Source organism: Anopheles coluzzii, chromosome 2, assembly GCF_943734685.1.
Source record: "Anopheles coluzzii chromosome 2, AcolN3, whole genome shotgun sequence".
NCBI classification, from domain to species: domain Eukaryota; kingdom Metazoa; phylum Arthropoda; class Insecta; order Diptera; family Culicidae; genus Anopheles; species Anopheles coluzzii.
The window spans coordinates 24549562-24572004 of NC_064670.1; the positions used below are offsets into that span (position 1 = coordinate 24549562).

The window sequence follows — 22443 nt, forward strand, 5'->3', positions numbered from 1 at the left end:
GTGTGTGTTGAACAACTTACGATGAATATTATATCAATGGAGCTAAATGTGAACGAAGCGCACCGGGAGCGATGCTTCGTTCATCTTTAGTCCGGTTCGAAGCTACTGATCGCTTTCCCGTGCTTTTACCCTTGGTGAGTCGAGCGAACACACCGGCCGTTGGTATAAGTTTGTTTGGTAAATTGAATTTACGTTAGCAAAATCCAATACATTACCCCACGGCTGTCTGAATTCCAACACTTTCACGCAGCATCGTGCTTCCGTTCAGGGGGTTTCCCCCAAAAACCCTTACATCGTGTTTCGGCGAACGCGAAATTTTGAACCGCGCATAAGTTGTCGGTCCATGCTTTCATTAAGTGTAGACCACGGAAACCTCAGGAATCGATTAAACAGGGTGTGTGTCCCCCCCCCCCCTAGTTGTGGTTGCCCGCCCTGGTTTTGCCTGTGACATGGTACATCCTACTACTGCTCCACCCGTGCGTCTCGTTAGTGGTTGGCGCTACGAAAGCTACACCACAAACGGCACACGCATGGAACGGGCTTTCCCATGCGGCTTGCGCTACGGGCACGAAAGGTCGTGAAGCTGGAATTCTTAGCAGCCACGGGTGACACAGCCCTGGTGGCGCTCCCGGAACCCGCACCAGCCCTGCCAAACCAGAGTTGTTAAAAGCGTTCGCATTTATTAGTCAGCAGTTTTGTGGTTTCACTGTAAAGAGCTCAAATCAATTAAATTGCTTCCCGTCATTAGGCTGCGCGTACGGGGAAGACGGTGTGCAGTGTGGGAGCAGCAGCAGCAGAGCCTGATTCTTAATGTGGTTTGATGAACAGACGCAACGCGCTAACGTGTTAGTTATTATTACAGCAGATTTTCAAACAGGGTTTTTAGGCAGGCTTCTTCACCAAACTGTTTATCAGTCCCACACACGCCACTCGGCGTGCGCTTTGCTCTTTATGATCCCTTTTCCCACGACTTTCTGGGTCCGTGAAACCCTCTTCCCTGCGAACAGCTTAACCACACGCTTCGATTAATCGGAATCCTCTTGAACTGTCAATCAAGTTAGGCAAATTGCAAAAATGGCACTTTTTCACACACTCGGTAATGTTTTGGCCTAACCATTCCTCAACCGTTGCTAGGGACGCTCATCCCTTATAAAATGGACGAGTTCCGGTGGATCAGCCACATTTGCATACGCCATGGTGTCGTTTGGTGCTGCAGCTTCTAATCCACGGGACGCGGAAACTACGCCACAGTGGGACATCTTCAAGCTGCAGCGTAAGATCCTGCTCATCTTTGGAGTCTGGCCAGCGGATCGGTTGGTGCGCTCGTGGTATGTGAAGGTGCTGATTGCCATCAATCTGGCAACGCTTGCCATCTGCATGGTGGGTGAGTTTCTGCACGGGCTGTACGCTTACCAGGAGGGCGACCTGAGCGAATCGATCGAAAGCATCTGCCCAACGGTGGCGCGAATATCGGGCTTCCTACGGATGGTGTTTTATCTTGCTAATGAGGAGAAAATCCACCGCGTGCTGAACAACATCAGCAAGACGCTGCAAGGTAAGCTGACTGTCACGCCTGCACATATGCAATTGGAGCAACAGATTAGAAAGCGTCATCCAAAGACCAGGGAGCTAATGCTGCGTTTCCAAATTCAGACGAGCATCCGCGGGAGCACACCATCACCAAACAGCTGACAACGCTGGGGCAACAGTTTACCTTCTACCTATTTCTGATGATGTTTTTTGCCGCATGTCTCTACGGAGTTACACCCTTTTTTATCATGATCTACAATTGGGTCCAGGGACAGAGGCCGCTCGTCAAGCTTCTGCCGTTTAAGTTGGCGTAAGTTACTTGTGGAGTCCTATTCTTGCAACCATTTTTCAAACATTCCCACATCTGTTGTAGCTTGCCCTTTGACTCCCAGAACCTTTTTCACTTTGTCGTAACCACACTATTCCTGAACTACGCTTCGGCACCCACCATAACCTCCCAGTCGGGAAGCGATGCACTCTTCAGTGGAGTTTGCCTCTACATTTACGGTCAGTTTCAAGCGATCCGGCTGGAGGTGGAAGCACTCGCCGAAACGGTAGACAGGAACACGCTGAAAAGCTCCGTAGCTGAAACGCATCGCATCAATCTCGAGCTGAGACGCATCAGTAAGCGCCATCAGGCAATCATTGACCTTGTGTCGGAGGTGCGGTCCGCCTTTACGCCGAATGTGCTGCTCGTCTACACGGCCACCGCGATCATCATGTGCATCGTGTGCATCGCCATGCTTGTGGTAAGCGCAGTTTTGGCGTGATTGAAGTCGCATTGAAGTTCTTTGCAAACGGTCCTGCTCCCGTTCCAATACAGGTGGAAGGAATCTACAAGCTCACCTACCTGCCGTACGCGTTTGCCGAGCTGACGTTACTGTTTCTCTACTCGTACAGCGGCACAATCATCCGCGATTCGGTACGGTGGTGCGAAAGGCCTAGCTTGCGAGCAGCAATCTTTTACCATCGAGCGTTTCCTAATTCCCTTTTCCCAGAGTGAAGCCGTGCAGACGGTAGCGTACGATTTCCCGTGGTACCGGTACGACCGCAACACTCGCCATCTTATACAAATGATGATGATTAGGGCGCAGTACGGATCGAACGTTGATGTGCCTTTCTTCGAAACCTCGATGGCAAGCTTTTCGGCGGTGCGTCATGTGAACCGGGATGATGCACAAACGGCTACCGCGAATTACACTACTTCTCTTTTCATTGCAGATCGTTCGTACAGCTTCATCGTACATCACACTGATGAAGTCCTTTTTGTAACTTCGCTTGGCAACGTTTGTGGTTTGATGTTTCATCATTACTGCATTCACCGTATCGTATTCGTCGCTTAGGAAGAATTGAAAAATCTATGCCATAAGTAGGTTACCGGTAGTGGCACACCTTGGCATTGATGCTATCAGCCTGCTACCAACACTTTCAGCATATCGAGGTGTACGTTGGTGCACATTTTACGACTTCACAATGACGTGCTGCAGCACAGAATGCACATGCGAACTTTAGTGAAACGCCACACACACACATACACACTGGAGACGACAGCGTGCAACCACTGCTCGCGTGGCACAGTGGAAAGTTAATTATGCCTTTCTTAATGAGTCTAATAAAAGATGTTAATTGCTAGAAACTGAATGGCACCCATTCCCTGTTTCATTCAGTGCTTTCATCTAGAGCTACCATCGCTCACAAGGACGTCCATCTGTAAGAAAGGGTTCCCCTACAAGTACGCTAAATGCCAATAGTATAAACACACGGCACAGTATAGTATACCCTACTGCATGCTTGTTCGAGGCATAACAATATACATCTTAAGAACACTCCTCTACATTACGCTGGTTAAATTTTTCGTTTAACTTACAAAACTACTTAACCCCATTCTTTCCCCAAAGCCTGGAGTGAAGAGGTGTTTTGCATGCTAGTATTTTCGCTTGCGGTTATTGTGCACAAAGCCCCGACAAAGGAAGGCACCAAGCCGCATACCAAGAAGGCTGCTCGACAAGTACGAACCGGAGTACCCCGCTCCGGAGGCCTTTCTGTTGCGGTTGTCCATTTAACACAACCACATGGAAAAAAGCTCCTCCTCCTTTCACTTCGTCCTGATCGTCTGTACGCAAAACGCACCTGCCCCTGTTTATGGGAAAACATTCACCGCTACATATGGTGCCACTACTTAACCAGATTACCTCAACAATTGAATCAGTTCAGCTAGAAAATTGAGTTCCGCTCAGTTCCGATCGCGCACCGTCCAACCGGCCCTCCCATCGACCCCAATCGTTTGAAGGAATTTTCCTGCCATCTGGTATAAAGTGGTGAAGAAATCTCTCAGTTAGCTTATTCCTACACTATCCTACCACATCTCGTTCGTTCGCTTTTCATCGCTCAAAGAAAACCTAATTTGCAGCGGGAACATTTTACTGCTTTGAAGTGGGGCTATAAAATAAACACCCGGCCATCCTAATGCGGCCCACAACTATGGTTGCGGTTTGTAAAGTGGAATCGAAATTGGTGCGAGACTTGTTAGTTTTCGCGGTGCATCGAGTGGTCAGGATCAATTATTCGGTAGAATGGGCAAGGGCTAGAAAACACTCCTTACACCAGAAACAAGAAATTTCCATTTGTTGTTCTGGTTGTGATTGGTTTTAAACGTCCAATCTTACCTACACAAAGCATATTTTCGAGCAAATTAGATTGAGGTTACTGCGGTAGCATCATCTTTACTCCCGGACGTTACGATGTGGAAGCAACATAAAGAGATTTTGTAATGCGGATAGCAAACTTGCAGGCGTTTTTTTTAATAGTGTTGATAACATTTCTTCAACATTTCTTTTGATGCCCGATTAAAGGCAATCAACTGCGTGTAAAAACGGCCCAAACCATCCGTGCAATAAAACGCTCTCTTCATCCCATTTGCAGCCTACTTCCACCATACGAAATGATTCTACATCGAAAACAGCGTTCGAAAAACTATACACATCAATTTCCTCACCTTCTGGTCACCGGTTCGTGGAATCAAGCAACATCTTTCATTTCTTCGACGCATTAATCAAGGAAAGTTTCAGCACCCAAACCAAGCAGCAAAACCTCTCAAATGGCCAAAGTTGTGTTCGATGGTCGCGGAATGAAAAAGCTAAATCGTTTCCGTCACCAACCACCGCCCGATATGGTGGCGATAGACTGGGGGAAGACAGACCACCACACCACACCGTGCATTCTTACGAACGCTAATGAGAATCATATATCTACTACACGCGTCACCAGCTTTTGGCAAAGCTTTCGGAGCGAGCCCACACCTCTTTCCACACAAGTCAAACAACTTTCACCTTCAGTTGGGCGAGCAATAGGGAAGAAAGAAAAACACGAGGAAGAGAAATAAAATCATCGCTCTTGCACGTTTGCCCACCGAGCTGGCGGGCTGGTTTGCCTTCATCTTCTGACTCTACAATAAAATACGCTTTCCTTCGCGCCCCGTCTGCAAATGGTGCGAAAAGTGTCCTGTTCTTTGTTGCGGTAGACGCTGCGCAACGTGCCAGAAATCTTCAGCCATTCATTCACCATTACGAACCACTTCTTTTTGAATCGAAGCAACACGCAGTATCGCTCCGACGAACCTGCTGCAGCACTGGTGGTGGTGGAGATTAACGGAGCACACCGCCATTTCCGTTTGCCGCCCTGGTTACATCTCGTGAGGCAAGGCATCCTTCCGGGGCGGTGCAAGAGAGCCTGCTCCCACAACTCGTTAAGATCGAACCGGAAAGCGGGCCGGGGAGGACCATTAGAATGTTATTCCATACCCTTCGTATGACTTTCTAGTCTCGCCAAAACCCCTCTCCATAACGTCGGTAACGTCTCGCTTCCTCGAGCTGTTGGTGGTTCGATGAGATGCGAAAATAATGATACGGTGGCGAACGGTGTCGATGCCACGAAACGAGGCAACGACTCACCCGACCATCCGAAGGTCCTGGCACCCCAACCCCAGTTTGGCTTCACGATCGCGCACCACGGTCGTGGCTTTCGCCACGGTAAAAGCTTTGCCCGCTTGGCGTGGCAAATAAATGTGCATATATTTAACCGACAAACAGCGTGTGCTTAAGCTTCGCGGAAAGTCGGGTGTCACCATATGCCGAGTGTCACGGCACACGGTGCAAAAAGCGCCCGACCTGAACAGTTGATGAAGCAGTAATCACAGAGTGGGTCATTGAAGATGAATGTAGTTCAATCGAACAGAGCATAACATAGAATCAAGCCTCTGCGACTGCTCGCACCACTCCCAGATCGCAGAAACTGCTTGGAAGAAAAGCCTAGAATCGAAAGCAAAAGAAAATACTATTCCACAAAAACCATACACGATCGCTCCACGTGGTACGACGACCTACAGCCGAAACAGAAACCCAAAAAACACCTCCTTCGAACTTCTATCTTTGCTCTCCCCCTCTCTCAGATGACACAAGAAAACGCTACTCCCAAGTAGTTGGAAATTGAATATCAACGGCACAAAAACACTGTTCCGTTTGGGGCTGGACGGCTCGAAGCTGTGTTCCATTTTTATCATTTGCAGTGTAGGAGCATCTTCCAGCATCTTTAATGTGTGTGTGCGGCTGTGTGGCGAAATGAGTTTTTACTACCGGTTGTCCAGTTTCAATTATCCGAACCTGACCAGCAGACCCATCCACCCGTACTGAATACTGAATCCAAACGACTAAGGCTCATCGCCAACCAACCTTCAAGACTGCTTTCTCGCCGCTTTCAGTCCACCAAGAACACCAATCCGGTCCTTTCACAGCCATTCTGGCACGGGGGCACTACCATGTAACCGGACCGCGTCGGTATTGACCGTGGGCACACTGTGAGCACTCTCTTGGGTAATAAAATAACATCGCCAGTGTCCTTCCGGCGAAATGTGCTTTCTCTTGCGCGTGCACACTCATCCGCCACACACACACGAGCAAGTGAGTCGCCCGCTGCCGTTGGGTTCGTGTCGCATGATTAAAATCGGATTGCCTTTGATTAATTATGAGCCCAGCACGAGGGCACGAGGAATCCGGGAAATAAATTAATCAACATCCAGCTTCATTCCATCCAGCGGCACTAACTTCATGCCCGATGCGGGAAGACGCTACTCGCGTGCGGTGAATTTTGCGATGCAAAATCGCATGCTTGCTCTGTAGCTTACATCGAACGCAGCTCGCACGTGGTAGGGAGCAAATGAGTCGCTTTATATGCAGCTGGTTAGCAGATTTGCTGGAAGTTGAGAAATTACTTACGGATCGTACTCATACTACTCGTCAGAAACTGATATTAGTACTGTAATGTATCAAATGTTGCATAATTTCAGGCGCGCAGGATAGACGCGTACCTTTGCTACGGCTTCCTAATTATATGCAATCCTCATTAAACATCACTCAAGTCTACAGAAAAAACGAGCCAATTTCTTGTAATTTACATTTCATCTTCAATATTTTATAAAGCCTTATTCTGATGTCATTAAGCAAGGCACATGCATGATGTATCACGGCCATAGAAGTGCTTTTTTTAGTGCTTAAACACACCATCTTGAAACACCCGAGCAGCACTCATCCTCACACATGCTTCAGGTGTTCTTTCAAATGCAAATTTGGAGCTCATGAATATGTAACATCGCTTGCTGCGAAATTGTTCCCCACTCTCTCTCTCACACACACACTAATCAACAACAAAACCGATCAATCTAACGCTCATTAAACAAACGAATTACCGTGCACCGAACAATGTCAGCTTGTGCGTGTATTTTTGTGTTTTGTTTTTGTTCTATTTACCCCCATGTTTCTTAAGCTGCCATTAATCTTTCGCCCGGAATTACTACCTCCATGGTGCAGCATTCACCCGCCGCTCAAGCACAGAAACCTAATTGATTGATGAATGCTGATGATTGATAGAATGCTTGCGAAACTGTTTCGCTTGCATTGCTGCAATTTAATTGTGCGCCATTCACATCACGGCTCTAGAAAGTCGAACACGCGTAACTGCTCAATCTGTCACAATTTTAATCGAAACATAGCCAATTCCTTCCAGTTTCTACCGGCTGTAATGGAAATAGAACCAAACAACCGGAAGCTTCGCTGCAGTAGCTTTTTTTTTTAACAAGCGTAAAGCGTAAACCCACAGAACCACGGATCGGTGGCCACCATTTCCAGCACTGCACACAGCTGTACAAATATTGAACTTGCCGAGATGTTTCAGCCCCATTTGCTGGAAAAATTTCCTCAACGATAGAGTTCTGCTCCAGAACCCGGCGGTGCTATGTGCGGAGGGTTGACGTAAGTAAGTAAAACATGAAACTTTCGTGCTAGGGCACCAGTTTCCTGGTTTGAACTTCGCCTTGGAGCTTGCTAGTAAGCGTTACCGTATTTGCATTAGGTACGCTTGGAAATCATCGACGCGAACATTGCAGAACCGTGTTAGAAGGTTGCCGTGGTGCGCCTGCAATCACTGCTGGGCAAGCTGATTCAGCAGAGATATTTAGGAAAAGAAGTGTAGCACAAAGCCCTATACCATGCTGATTAAACAACTGCACTGATAATCGCATACTCTTGAAGTCATTTGCTGGATGGGAAGGATAAAGATACGGCATTACTCCCAAGTGGGCTGAAAATCCAAAACCTCAAGCTAAGGCCGATTAGTATTGATTGTTCTACATCTGCCTGCTTTCTCACCAAATTGCACAGGCTTTAATAATGCACACTTGAATTATTTCTACATATAAATTTATTTATTTATGGTTATTATATAAACTGTCCATTCTTCTAAATCGCCACATAAAATAGGCTCGTTGAATTGCTTACCCCATATAAGTGTACCAACCTTCAGTGAGCAATGATTATTACCGTTGCTCCAGTTACGGACGCTCGCCCTCAAACGCCCGAAGACTGCGGCATGTTCAAGTTCCAGCGTAAGATCCTGCTCATCTTCGGCTGTTGGCCACCGGATCGGCTCACACGTCGCTGGTATGTGAAGGTTCTCATCGCCGTCAATCTGATCACGCTTGCCATCTGCATAGTGGGCGAGTTTCGGTACTGCCTGTACGCGTATCGGAACGGTAGTCTGATCGAAACGATCGAAAGCATTTGCCCAACTGTTGCCAGATTTTCTGGCTTATTGCGTATGTGCTGGTTTCTTAGGAACGAGCATAAAATTGAAAGCGCTCTAAACAGTGTCGTCTATTTAATTAAGAGTAAGTAACAGCGAACGTTGCACCATATGAACACTTTTGTAACAGTTAAAATTCGAAATGATTTTTTGAATAGTCCACTTTCAGTAATGCAATTGTTTTCCTCTTCTTTTCTTGCCTCACAGATGAACATCCGCGTGAAACTGGCTACACGAATCGGATCACGGCCCGAGATCAAACGTTAACTAAAGTTCTTTTCCATTCAAGTTTCATCACTGCGATACTGTATGGCATCATACCGTACGTTATGATGGCTTACAACTGGTTCCAGGGCCAGTATCCTCTTGTGAAGCTTTTACCGTTCAAAGTTGTGTAAGTAGATGTCACAATGCCAAAACTACCACCTACCTATGCGCACAAGTTTTTGTTTGTTTCTGCAGGCTGCCCTATGACTCGCAAGATCCTACGCTCTTTATATTGACGACAATTTTCCTGAACTACGCCTCGGCACCTACCGTCACTGCCATGACGAGCAGTGACACATTGTTCAGTGGAGTTTGCTTCTACCTTCAAGGCCAGTTTCAAGCGATCCGGCTGGAGTTGGAAGCACTCGCCGAAACGGTAGACAAGAACACGCTGAAAAGCTCCGCTGCTGAAACGCTTCGCATCAATCTCGAGCTGAGGCGCATCAACAAGCGCCATCAGACGATTATTGACGTCGTGTCGGAAGTACGCCACGCATTCACCCCAACGATTCTGATCGTGCACATCTGTGCGGCGTTCATGATATGTGTTATAAGCATGGCAATGTTTCTAGTGAGTGCGGAACTCACCGGCAAGCCGAATGTATCCTGTTTTCACTTACTGTTTTCACTACCGCCTGCAGGCCGAAGGAATCAACAAGCTCACCTACATGCCGTACACGTTTACAGTGCTGATGTTGCTTTTTATGTACTCGTACAGTGGCACGATTGTGCGAGATTCGGTACGAGCTGTAGTTTAAAATTGCAACCAACTGGAGCCAGTGCCGATTTCTATTTTCCATTCGTTTCAGAGTGAAGCCATCCAAACAGTGGCCTACGGTTTCCCGTGGTATCGGTTCGATCGTAACACCCGACACCTCGTCCAGATGATGATGGTACGGGCGAAGTATGGATGCAATGTGGACGTACCGTTTTTTCAAACGTCGATGGCTACCTTCTCGGTGGTAAATCCATGGATAGAATGCTGTTTAAAGACTTGTGCAATACACCGTTTGCCTTTTCGTTGCAGATCGTACGCTCAGCTATGTCATACATCACGTTGATGAAGTCGTTTTTGTAGGAAAACGTGTCAGCAACAGCAACAATAATGATGACATTAAGCACAACTGAAATATTTAGAATGCTTAGAAGCTGAAAGGATACAACTAGCTCAATATTTTCATTGCTTAATATACCAAGAACCTGTTAGGTACAAACATTTAGATCTGCCCAATGTTACTATAACGAATGTTAACATTTGAAATTATCTCACGTGATCGCCAAAAAAAATAAAAATTCTTCACACACGCATCTTTATAGCATTACTGTTCCCTGCAATCACACAAGCGTATGATGCTCAAAGCTCTAGATCTAACTTCAGAGCTTAGCTGAATGTCTATACGGCACCCATTGTTCGTATTGTCCCCAGCAGCTGCCTCACCATTTTCTAACCTTTGTGACGCTTTTGCCTGAGTAACAATTACGCGCTTTGCACATACCATCATTCATAGGTCCATTCTTTATTCATCTTTCATCTACCATCTACCGGGAATGACAATCTACTAAGCGCACAAATAACGTTAGTATATTGCAGAGCACAAGAAGGAAAAAAGTCCGTGGTACTAAAAATAAGCTCCGATTATACTCTCCCATCCTCCCACCCCCCACCCCTCACAACTTCTCCTCGAGCATGATTACGACATACATTAGCATTGCATACGCACGCAAAACCACGCTCCCATCGCCATAAAGTAGTTGGGAACGGCATCGGACAAAAGATTTTAATTATATGCCTTAATGAGTCTAATAAAAGAAGATAATTATCTATGCAAAATCGAGCGCCAGTACCACGGCCGCTGAGCAGCATCACACGGCTAGCCCTCCGTTCCGTGGGCAGTATGTGGAAAAGGAGATAAAACCATAAAGCCTGGCAATCGGCATCAAACGAGGATTGTCGAGGGATTGCAGCATTCCTTTTTTCCTCCTCCACGGTGGCGCTTCACCAGACGACCCGACGGAACGCACAGGACTGTTCGCGCCGTTCGGCCTTTTATTGTAGTGTTCCTCTTTCCCACCCAACCGGTCCCAGCAGCCCGGTAATTGGTTTGATCAGTAGACGGGGCTCGCTTTTTGCTCGCTTTCTTTTGCAGATTTTAAACGCAACTAATTTCCACCACAATAGAAATTCATTAGGAAGGAAACATACATCATGCCGGGGTGCTTTACGCTGGCTGACGCTATGGTTTAGTGGAAAGGAGTGGAAAAAGCTCAGCAAGAAAACTCTCACTATCAGCCCAGTTGCTTATCGGTACCATAGTGCACACACTGTTTAGTTGTTTTAAATTAATAAACTAAATCTTCTTTTCACGCTAATTGAATGCTGCACATTATTGAATTTACTCTTCAGTTTATGTGTTTTTGTTTGTATCCTTTTCCATTCACCCATAAAACAAAGCAAACACCGAACAATGTTAACCAGCGGTAATTTATGCAAACCATGTTTAATCCTTAAATTCCTGCCCCCTGTTCCCGTGCCGGTGCATCCGAGCTAGAACAACAACCGCTTGTTGAAAGATTATTCACACCGTTGTGGGCATGTGGATAGGGATAGGGCGAAAAAATAGTGAACAACCAGTGCCCATCTGTCTTCGGATCCCTGCTACCACCCAGTCCGCTCAACCTCTCGCAACCCCCCGTCGAGTGGTTCATATTCATTAGGTGCAATCATTCTTCTCGGTCTACCGGCATCCAGCCAATTACTGCCATCCCTGATAGTTCTCTCTCTTACTCTCTCATTCTCTCTGTGTTTGCTGTACACCAGCACCACCCTGTCGCAGCGATCCTGTCACCGATAATCTTTTGTTGCAATTTGTTCGACACTGCTGAGCACCGGTCGACATCTTAAGCTCCCGGTAGTGCACGCCGACTGTAAATTCTCCATCCCATCGGCCACCCCCAGAGTACCGCAATGCTTCCAAAGATGCATCACAATGTCTGACCCTGCAGGGGCAGTAATGCAGGAGCGAGGGGGACAGGGAAGGGGGTAGGTAGAGCCGGTCCAGTGCATCCCTGATTTGCTAAGACGATAATCCATCGGTAAGTTACGGCACTGCTTACGCTACAAAGCTGCGGCACCAGTTCCGGGGTGTTCGCCGAGTCAGCAGCAAAACCGGCAGGGAGCGACGCGCGCGTGTGTAAATTGTTAATAGCGGCCATGATAAGTGTGGCCAGTCCGTGGCTCTCCCGCCTGCGACGCTAATGGGGCCCGGCACACAAAGCGTATGGGCTGCATATTCCGCTGACCAGCGAACCATATAAATATTTCATGTTTCCGTTAATCTCCACCCGGTGGCCGTGTGGGAATGTGCCGCTGCCTCCGGGACGCACCAGGGTTGTCCTCTTGCTTCACACAGTGTATGCGCAAGATTGAGTGAGTGTCCAGTAGTGTGTACATGTGTGTGTGTATCGCTTCACCTCACAAAGGAAATGCCTTGTTTGCTTTCAGGGCCCGATATTTACTGAGCCGACCATCAATCACGCCACCGGGCGACAGGATCTTTTGACTCTCGCTTCTATGACCTCTATGCCACTTCGCTACTAGCACCTACACCTCCCGTACCACACGGCCGCGTGGCGACACGTGCGTGCCCCAAAACAAACCGCGTGCACACAAACACTTCCAAGAAACAGATGCCACACATATCCTTCAACTACCGCACCCTTTTGCACTTGGGGCCCTTGGATCGGCCCGTTTGGGTTTGGTTGTACCGCAAGCGTAACCGTGCGTACGCGCGCACACTGGAAATGCAAGATGATGAATTATGTTGACGTCCGGGCTCCCGGGAGTCCACCCCGGAATCAGCAGTCCGGGAGTCCGAATCCTGGCAATAACAATCATAACTGAGCCGTAAAATGGATAAAGGAATAAATATTCATACCTGATTATCATATAAATAAATTCATAAATTCATCAAAACAGCAGCAACCACAGGCTGGCTGCTGGCCAGTACGGGAGAGACGTTAAATAGGCATCAATTCCAACAACTCCCCGGGAAGGTGGGCGCTGGAACAGGTGCAGCTGCAGACATGCAACACGTTCTCGATCGGCAGGAAGTGCATGCCCGTCGAACTGTGTGCGGCCGTGAGGCCGAGACCGTTCAATACCGTTTTTAATTGCTTCTGGGGCGAGGCCGAGCAAGAACTTGAGCATTCTGGGTGGAGGGGGGCGTAAAGTAATTTAATTAAACACACCCAAGATGCTCTTCGTCGGCTGTGTTTGCTCGCCGTGAAACCCGAAGCGATGCATATTGATTGGTAGAGTAGAGACAGCGTTCGGTAGGAGGTTTGAAACACGACACTCCTGACGCCGCCATTGCTGAAATGTAATCGGATGCTTCAGACACTGTGCTCCAACTAACGACGACGAAATGCGACCAAAGCTCGACAGTTTGGTGCACAGGCACATTGTTGTGAGGTCGTAAATCATGGTTACTTCATGGCTGGAAGGCTGGAACGGCGTTGACTCCCGACTTTATAGCATCGATGTTTAATTCCCAATCAGACTCAAGGATCAAACTTCGCAAATGTGAATGAAGCATCAAAATGTTGACATTCATTTCACAGATCTCCAAAATCCAAGATGTATAGTTTATTTGTTTGGGGTTTTGAAACTCTTCTGTCATGTAGACATCAGGACATCAAGTAAGCTTAATACACTAACAATTAAAGGAACTATACCCTTACATCACTTTTGCCCACTTTGATCTTTATTTCACCAAAGCATGCAAAACAATGGTCTCTGGTATGATCTTTAGTAAGTTTAACCTTTATGGCAACAATTTAAAATTCTCTATCTATCCCATGAATGTGTTCAGCAACCAATAGCATAACATTCCCAGAAGGCAATAAAACCAAAACCTTTATCCTCACCATTCGATCCCGGTCATCAAATCGTCTCAATTCTTCACCACCACCACCGCCGCCGAACACTGGCAGCCATTTACTCAATCACGTCGTACCCAAAAATTCTTCAATTTTGAATGGTCACCAAGGGCCTCTCTCTCTCTCTCTCGAGAAGGCAGCAGGACCTCGGTACCGGCCGTCAATTCAGCTGGCTGGCTGGTCCAAACCATCCTACGGTCGTCGGTCGACGAGGCACGGCAACACTTCACCCCCCTCAAGCAAACACTCCATTTATCCTTTTCCGCTTTATCGGAACCGGATCCTCTGCCGAGCTCGACTCGACCGCACGATCTTCCGGTCCCGGCAAGATGGGGTAAAGTGATTTTAATTAATTTCATTATCACAGAATGAAACCTCCGGGAGTCAACAAGGATGGCCAGCGGGCCAACCCTGTTACCGTAGGCTCCACGGCCACACCGTAAAAAGGTAGCCGGCAACGGTGCACCGGCCGGAATGATGGACGGCTGGGAGTTGCGAGTGGGGCCCAAAATTAGGAAGAACCTCATCCTACCATGTCTCGGTGCCACTGTGCGTACACTGTCGGCCATTGCACACACACATACACAAACGTACGCAAACACGAGCATACGGACTAGTATAGCTCTGGCGTAAGTAAATAGATACATCAACGACAAACATTCCCAGAGCGGTGCTCGTACCAGCACCGCCGGACATGCCGTCAGGAGTCTCCGGAATGAAGCATGGTGCGTTTTATGGTGGTGGTTCTTTTTTAATTAAAACTTCCGGTAGCCCTGGTCAGCTGAACGGAAGCTGTCCAAATGGAAAGATGCTGTGACGAAGGGGATGCGCACTGTGAGATAAACCGTTGTATAATGTGACGCTGGTGACGCTGGCCAATATCCTGGAGCAGTGCTATCCACATTTGCCGATCGAACAATTTTAAGAAATGGTATATAAAAAGGATGAAGTTGGCGAGAGTGGGTACAGGCAGGCCTTGACCGCCAGCGGTTGTTGTGCCAAAAAGAAGAAGAAGAACAGCAAATTAAATTTCAGTGTTTAGGAATAATTTGTTGAACTGAAGGATGATGTTTTATTTATACACCAAGCGATCGGTATTTCAATTCGTCATTAATTTAATATGGTTTGCTTCTACAAATCCCACGTATCAATCCTTTTTCATTTATGAAACATTGCTGTAACATTCCAATCATTAGACAACATTCGATGCCAAATGCAAAGATTGTTCTATTTCTGAAGCGGTTAACGTAAAACGTTACATTTAGCATAGTTGTTTGGCACTTCCGACGTTCCAATTATGAATTATGAGTTAAAAACGAATCATTATTATTTCATTAATTATTCGGACTTACTCGGAAAGATCGGAAGATAAAACGGCAAATTGTAAAAAAAACGTCATGTAAAATAAGTTATAATAGAAACTAGATGCTTTGTTCCATCTTTACAGAACTGAAGACGATATAAAATGTAAATCCCTTCATTGTATCACACAAAAAGTCACTTCATTCATCCGAATCACTGCCTGCATATGCTTCACCTTGTTGTTTGTTTGGGTCAACTTTTGCCTGTACACAAACATCCCCAAAGAGTAAGTATGATTCAATTTACATTCTATTCTTTGCCTCCACTTCCAGCACGTACCCCGTGTCGCCACGGAAGGAGTTTCTATAATTGAGCTCAATATAATTAGCAAACATTGCCAGCCTTTCTCATCAAAGGGCTTTGGACGGTGAGCGTTTTATTCCTTTTACGAGAATCGCGCTTCACCATGCAAGCTTGTGTACTACGCTGCTTGGTTCAAAGGGTTTACGGTAGTTGGACTGAACGACGGGCTATCTTCGACGCTTGCTGCCAATTCTACGCACCAAAGGGACTTGTACGAGGTAGTACGGCCCAGGTGGAGGGTTGCCAAGAGCCCAAGGCGAAGGAAGCCGAGCGGTGAAGCTGGTTCGGTGTTTAATATTCTGTGTCATCATATCTATTATATTTTAAAATCTAATTTACATATTACCACAACAGTCGCACGGCAGCACGCAATCGGTTGAAGATGCTGGTCAGCAGATGCGGATCGTTCCCGTCTTCCGCACCATTTTACTGCGCTGCCTTCCCGTCCGGTACCATAAGGATGTACAAACATTCACTCTTGTGCGAGTGCATCCTTTGGGGGACATTCGCCCCCGGTCCCGTTTCCAAGCTGACCGACCTCGAGTCTAGGTGGGGCCAATTGTGGTCTTGTTCAGGTTATGTAGCAAACGTTTCACCCACAACACCTTTCCGGACGCTGCGGCCTTTAGGTCGTTGGGTTTGCGTAGAAATCCAGCCCCTTTTCCCCCTTATAACTGTAACTAGGCGCTGGACTAGTGCTGATCTAATCTAACCTTCATGCGGAAACCGCTGTTCCAAAGGATCCATGCCAAAGTTGTCTAGCGCATTTGGAGGTAACTGCAGCACCTAGCAGGGAGCAGCGTACCCGTGCGTATGTTTATCCTGCGGCGATGGAAAGTTTCCTACCGGAAACTGTTTCACCAACTTGCCCGGCATCTGCATCTTCTGAAGCCGTTCTGCTCGTCTCGAGCCGTTCGGCTCGGCCTTCCCGCCAGCTAGCAAACGTTATTGAAATTCCGCAACGCTACACCGAGCACTGGAAAAACAACTACTCCTTCGATGCAGGCAGTCGGGATGGTGAAGCTGCATGTACCGCTGCTATTTTGTGCATTATAATTTTCATTACACTGCACGGTCGAAAACATCTTTTCCGCCAGTATTGGCGGCAAGGCAGGCTAGTCGTTGCATTTATTATTGATTATGCGCAGGGTTTTCGGTAGTAGCTGGCTGCATCATAGTGGCCAATCTCTCTGCACCGACTGCTGACGACTGGGACGATGGTCCTGGCTGACCGGTGGTTGATGCTGTTGGTAAAAAAGTTGTAGCCGATACTGTTTGCTGTTAGCTGTAAGGAATTCTTTAAGGCTAATTCAAATTCTTTTCACATTTCCTTGGCCGGCTGCAATGTTAGTAGAGCCACTTATGTTCGTAAAATTATACGTCATATTTACGCAATCAAACTTCTGCTTACGCATATTTCAGATTCAAACCTCTCATGCTAGAACAGAATTCATTAACAAAGTTTGCTTACGGTTTCGGACACTCCTTCGTAATTTGGACCGTAAAACGGTAGCTACGCCCGATAAGCAAGCTAATACGTTGATAAGCAAACGAACGATTATTGTTAGTAAGAAATTTAAAATGCAGTTTTTTACATTATTTATTTACGGCGTGTAAATAAAGTAAAAATAACGAATAAATGTTATCGTTACAGTCGACCAATCATTATTTTGCATGTTACGTAGTTTTACTACTCAACACTAGATGTCACTACTAAACGTAGTTCAAGCTTTGGCAGAAAGCTTTTTCGTTGAGCAGGCTACAGGCGACGACATTTGTTTAAGTGTAAAATAATATTATTTTATTTTGGCGATTTTGATAACCTCATAATATGTTCTTTCACACTCCGTTTGGCGCATCTGCTCTATCCGTTATTGTTTCTCTCGTTAATAATATACGTTTTCCCTGACCGACTTTCGTTTACTAAAAGAGCTGTAAACGTAATGAATTGACTACTTATTATTTAAGTGTTAGTAAAGCTATCTCTGGCAAACTAGTTATTCAAGGAATAAAAATCATAATATACCGTCGCTTCAGGTAGTGATAACATAAACCAGTTAAGATTTATATAACTACTTGTCTTATACCAATAAATGAAGGAAGTCAAGAAAAAACAGGGAATACTTTAGCTTTAAAAATAGACTTCGAAAATTGTACCATTTGTTAACAACTTCAAATGAGCGTCATGAATAGTTTAGAACAGTTCTTTCCAACCTGTGCTAAGTGGCGTTAACGGTCGTGGTCCGCGTAAGAATTTATTTTAGAAAAACAATTTCCCACAATTGTATGTAAGATTTCTAACAAGCATGCCAAGAATAAGATTTAAACATATTTTTGATAAAAAAAAACTTTTAACTAAGTATACAAAATGTATGTAGCCTCAATGGATGTGGGATGCGGCTAGTGTATATTCAAAGCCATGTGGTCAGCGAACCTTAAAATGTTGGAGAGCACTAGTCTTGAACACTATCAGATGATAACTGCTTCTTTTTTTTTTTAAATATCTGACATGCTAACTTCAAAAAGACAAACCGTTATCCACCCTTTCTATCTTTATTTCGCATTGGTGCGTAACGTTTTTGTACCATTTATTTACCACTCTAGCATTGATTTCAGAATACCTTTTCTTCTAACTTCAAAGAACAGCTGCATTGAAAGTAGCGTTACATTGGTCTGGGATGTAAATATTCCATCCATTCTGTACTCGCCGGCTGGGACTGATCTCGGTGCATATTCCTCCTTCAGCGAGACCAGCCCACTATAAGTTCTATTCTGAAATTCAAAGTCGTGCATTACACAATCGGTTTGCATTTCTTCAGATAAAACATACCCCAAACGGACAGGGATGTACTATACTGGACATCAAATCTTGCATCACTCCGTACATCCAGCGACGGGTAGGGTCATTCTTCCGATCACGCATTAGTTCACATCCCTCTGCCTTAATGTCGATCAGAAACGGTTGATACTTTATAAATTTGTAGTGCAACTGGAACTGTATCATCAGGTAGTTATATTTCTTTGGCGCTTCCAGCGATACGTTTAGCAGTGGCCGTTGATTCCTTCTAAATATCATACGACACTCGTGCAGGATGGTTTCCTTGTATGGCGCATCAATACACAGTAAACGGTGAACCTGTATTGTGTACGATCGAGACAGGTTTTTCTGCTCCTCGTAGTTAAACACATTCTGGGCGAATACGCCGGCGCATGTCCAAAGCAAAACGCCAAGGAGTACCACAAATCTTTGAAGGTATAACATCACTACTAAACCATCAGCTCAATCGTCAGTCCATTTTTATCGTTGAAATTGTAGCTTCCCAAAGGGCATATTTGGTGAATTCATTTTAGATGTTGTAGTATTTTTCCATTATTGCCTAATTTGGGCTAATTATGGAATATTTAGTTGCAGCTATTAAATATGTCTCGCTCGAACAGAATACTAATTGAGGAATCACTACAAGTTCCATTTTCTGTTAAAATCTTAATTCACTCTATATCAGTCAGTGTGATCTACTGGACATTTACAGACTCAGTTATAAATTGGGTAAAACTATTATGAAACTTATCCGAAGAAACACCTAATACTACTACGAAATAGTGAAATGTACAACAACAAAAACTAAGATAATTTTATAAAAGCTACAAGTATTCCATCTAGTTAATGGTTGAAAATTATATAAAAGTACATAAGCGTGGAGCCGGTCTCGTAGTACAGTCGTCAACTCGTACGACTTAACAACATGCCCGTCATGGGTTCAATCCCCAAATAGACCGTGCCGCCATACGTAGGATTGACTATCCTGCTATGGGAGGAAATCAATTAGTCACTGAAAGCCAAGTGGTACAGGCAGGCCTTGACCGACAACGTTTGTTGAGCCAAAGAAGAAGAAGACATAAGCGTGACCGGTTGCTCACCTGTTCCATACAATTCATGCTGCATTTGTGTGATGCCTTAAGAGAACTAAACTCACGTATAGCTGAATTGAAAGTCGCCAAAGTTAATTTATTTTTATGATCATTTAAAAAACTACATTTTCTTCATACAAATATCCTATGATAAGACAAATGTACAGAAAACCAAAAAAACTATTTTGTCACTGGGAATTTCAGATTCATAAAACCTTGAAGCTACATTAGTTTCAACGATATAAGAGAACCATTTTCGATGAACGCAGTTAAGATTGGATCTTTGCTGCACTGAACATTCGAAGTTATAAATGAAAGGTCAAAGACGAATATTTGAGATGAATATCAATTAAATAGCCCCTTACCACTCTAACATTGATTTCAAAATACCCCTTCTTCTAGCTTCAAAGAACAACTGCAACGAAAGTAGCGTTACATTGGCCTGGGATGTAAATATTCCATCCATCCTGTACTCGCCAGCCGGGATTGATCTCGGTGCATATTCCTCCTTGATCGAGCCCATCCCGTTGTAGGTTCTATTCTGAAATTCATACATCAAAGTCGTGCGTTACACAATCGTTGCATTTCTTCAGATAAAACATACCCCAAACGGACAGGGATGAACTATACTGGACATCAAATCCTTCAACACTCCGTACATCCAGCGACGGGTAGGGTCATTCTTCCGATCACGCATTAGTTCACATCCCTCTGCCTTTATATCTATCAGGAACGGTTGGTACTTTTTGAATTTGTAGTGCATCTGGAACTGTATCATCAGGTAGTTATATTTCTTTGGCGCTTCCAGCGATACGTTTAGAAGTGGCCGTTGATTCCTTCTAAATATCATACGACACTCGTGCAGGATAGTTTCCTTGTATGGCGCATCAACGCACAGGAAACGTTGAACCTGTATTGTGTACGGTCGTGACAGGTTTTTTTGCTCCTCGTAGTTAAACACATTCTGGGCGTATACGCCGGCGCATCTCCAAAGCAAAACGCCAAGGAGTACCACAAAGCTTTGAAGGTGTAACATCACTACTGAACCATCAGCACAATCGCCAGTCTTATTAGTTCAAATCGTTGTCAATCTGTTATTTTTTATTTTGGTATTTGATCATCATTTCCTGAATTGTGCTAATTATGACAAAAAAATCGTGGCAGCTATTAAATGTGTTTTGCTCAAGCAGAATACTAATTGAGGAATCACAACAAGTTCCATTTTCTGTTACAAACTGAATTTACTGTAAATCAGTCACTATGCGCTATTGGATATTTGCAGATCACAGTTATTATTTAAGCAATTTTTTTATGAAACTTTTACGAAGAAACCAATTACAACTACAAACCATTGAAATATATAAAAGAATTTTACGATAATTTTATCAAAGCTACAAGTATTCAATCGAGTAAATGTAAGCAAATCGCATAAAAGTACACAAGCATGACATGTTGCTCACCTGTTCCATACAATTCATGCTGCATTTGTTTGATGCCTTAAGAGAACTAAACTCGCGTGTATCTGAATTGAAAATCGCCAAAGTTAATTTATTTTGATCATTTAAATCATTTACATTATTTAATTGAATCATTTAATCATTTAAATATATATATTTTCTTCATACCAATACCCTATGTTTAGACAAATATAAATATAATGCAAAAAAAAACATATTGTTAATAGGAGTTTAAGATTCATAAAACCTTGAAGCTACATTAGTCCTAACGAATTAAGAGCACTGTTTTCTATTCAAGCAGTTGTGTTTTTGATCTTTGATGCACTAAACGTTCGAAGTTGTTAATGAATGGTTAAAGGCGACATTTTATTACATGCATTTTGGGTTGATTATCAATTAAACAGCCTCTTACCACTCTAACATTGATTTCAAAATACCTCTTCTTCTAGCTTCAAAGAACAGCTGCATTGAGAATAGCGTTACATTGGTCTGGGATGTAAATATTCCATCCATCCTGTACTCGCCAGCCGGGATTGATCTCGGTGCAATTTCTTCCTTCACCGAAACAACTCCGCTGTAGGTTCTATTCTGAAATTCATACATCAAAGTCGTCCGTTACACACTCGGTTTGCATACATTTCTTCAGATAAAACATACCCCAAACGGACAGCGATGTACTAAACTGGTCATCAAATCCTGCATCACTCCGTACAACCAGTGGCGAGTAGGGTCTTTCTTCCGATCACGCATTAGGTCACATCCCTCTGCCTTAATGTCGATCAGAAACGGTTGATACTTTATAAATTTATAGTACAACCGGAACTGTATCATCAAGTAGTAATATTTCTTTGGCGCTTCCAGCGATACGTTCAGCAGTGGCCGTTGATTCCTTCTAAATATCATACGACACTCGTGCAGGATGGTTTCCTTGTATGGGGCATCAATGCACAGGAAACGTTGAACCTGCATTGTGTACGGTCGTGATATGTTTTTTTGCTCCTCGTAGTTGAAGACATTTTCGGCGTTTACGCCGACGCATGTCCAAACCAAAACGCCAAGGAGTACCACAAAGCTTTGAAGGTGTAACATCACTACTGAATCATCAGCCCAATTGACAGTCCTATTTGATCGCTCAAATCGTTGACGGAAAAGAGCATATTTGGTCAATCCATTAGTTTTGATTGTGGTATTTTACCATTATTTCATGCCTTGTGCTAATTATGGAATAGTTTTTAGAGACAACTATTAAAAGTGTCTCGCTCATAGAGAATACTGATTGAGCAATCACAGCAAGTTGCACAAACTGAATTTACTCTAAATCGTGACGCACTATTTGAGTCCAAATCAACATGGATTTTACCCTGGCCCATCTACTAATGTCGTGCAATTGTTGCATTCAGGTTGATGCTATTTACACCGATCTCCATTCGGCCTTTGATAGGGTTAGTGTTTTACTTTCGATCAGAAGCTATTGAAACTTGGCGTCTATGGTGATCTAGTCAAATGGATCGTTTCTTACCTAACCAATTATACTTCAATCATCTCA

General features: G+C 44.7%; 3 protein-coding genes across 3 annotated transcripts; 2 read left to right on the forward strand and 1 right to left on the reverse strand.

Moving 5' to 3' along the window:
* The first annotated feature begins 769 nt into the window (after positions 1-769).
* LOC120953441 (odorant receptor 22c-like) lies at positions 770-3166 on the forward strand. Its single transcript, XM_040373354.2, has 6 exons — positions 770-1555; positions 1654-1840; positions 1904-2279; positions 2354-2452; positions 2529-2681; positions 2752-3166. Exons 1-6 carry the CDS (start codon positions 1195-1197, stop codon positions 2800-2802), a joined length of 1227 nt encoding a protein of 408 aa, XP_040229288.2. The 5' UTR covers positions 770-1194; the 3' UTR covers positions 2803-3166.
* Positions 3167-8338: 5172 nt separating this feature from the next.
* On the forward strand, positions 8339-10324 carry LOC120950504 (odorant receptor 22c). The gene is made up of 6 exons (XM_040368591.2): positions 8339-8746; positions 8869-9055; positions 9124-9499; positions 9570-9668; positions 9738-9890; positions 9956-10324. The coding sequence occupies exons 1-6, from the start codon at positions 8389-8391 to the stop codon at positions 10004-10006; spliced, it is 1224 nt and encodes a 407-aa protein (XP_040224525.2). The 5' UTR covers positions 8339-8388; the 3' UTR covers positions 10007-10324.
* Positions 10325-19640: 9316 nt separating this feature from the next.
* On the reverse strand, positions 19641-20486 carry LOC125906637 (uncharacterized). The gene has a single exon (XM_049606294.1). It carries the CDS (start codon positions 20474-20476, stop codon positions 20030-20032), a length of 447 nt encoding a protein of 148 aa, XP_049462251.1. The 5' UTR covers positions 20477-20486; the 3' UTR covers positions 19641-20029.
* Positions 20487-22443: the final 1957 nt, after the last annotated feature.

Coding starts and splice junctions, on each gene's coding strand:
- LOC120953441 (XM_040373354.2), top strand. CDS start 1,195: ATGGTGTCGTTTGGTGCTGCAGCTTCTAATCCACGGGACGCGGAAACT. Junction 1,556..1,653: donor CATCAGCAAGACGCTGCAAG/GTAAGCTGACTG, acceptor TTCCAAATTCAG/ACGAGCATCCGCGGGAGCAC. Junction 2,453..2,528: donor GCACAATCATCCGCGATTCG/GTACGGTGGTGC, acceptor CCCTTTTCCCAG/AGTGAAGCCGTGCAGACGGT.
- LOC120950504 (XM_040368591.2), top strand. CDS start 8,389: ATGATTATTACCGTTGCTCCAGTTACGGACGCTCGCCCTCAAACGCCC. Junction 8,747..8,868: donor TGTCGTCTATTTAATTAAGA/GTAAGTAACAGC, acceptor CTTGCCTCACAG/ATGAACATCCGCGTGAAACT. Junction 9,500..9,569: donor TAAGCATGGCAATGTTTCTA/GTGAGTGCGGAA, acceptor TACCGCCTGCAG/GCCGAAGGAATCAACAAGCT.
- LOC125906637 (XM_049606294.1), bottom strand. CDS start 20,476: ATGTTACACCTTCAAAGCTTTGTGGTACTCCTTGGCGTTTTGCTTTGG.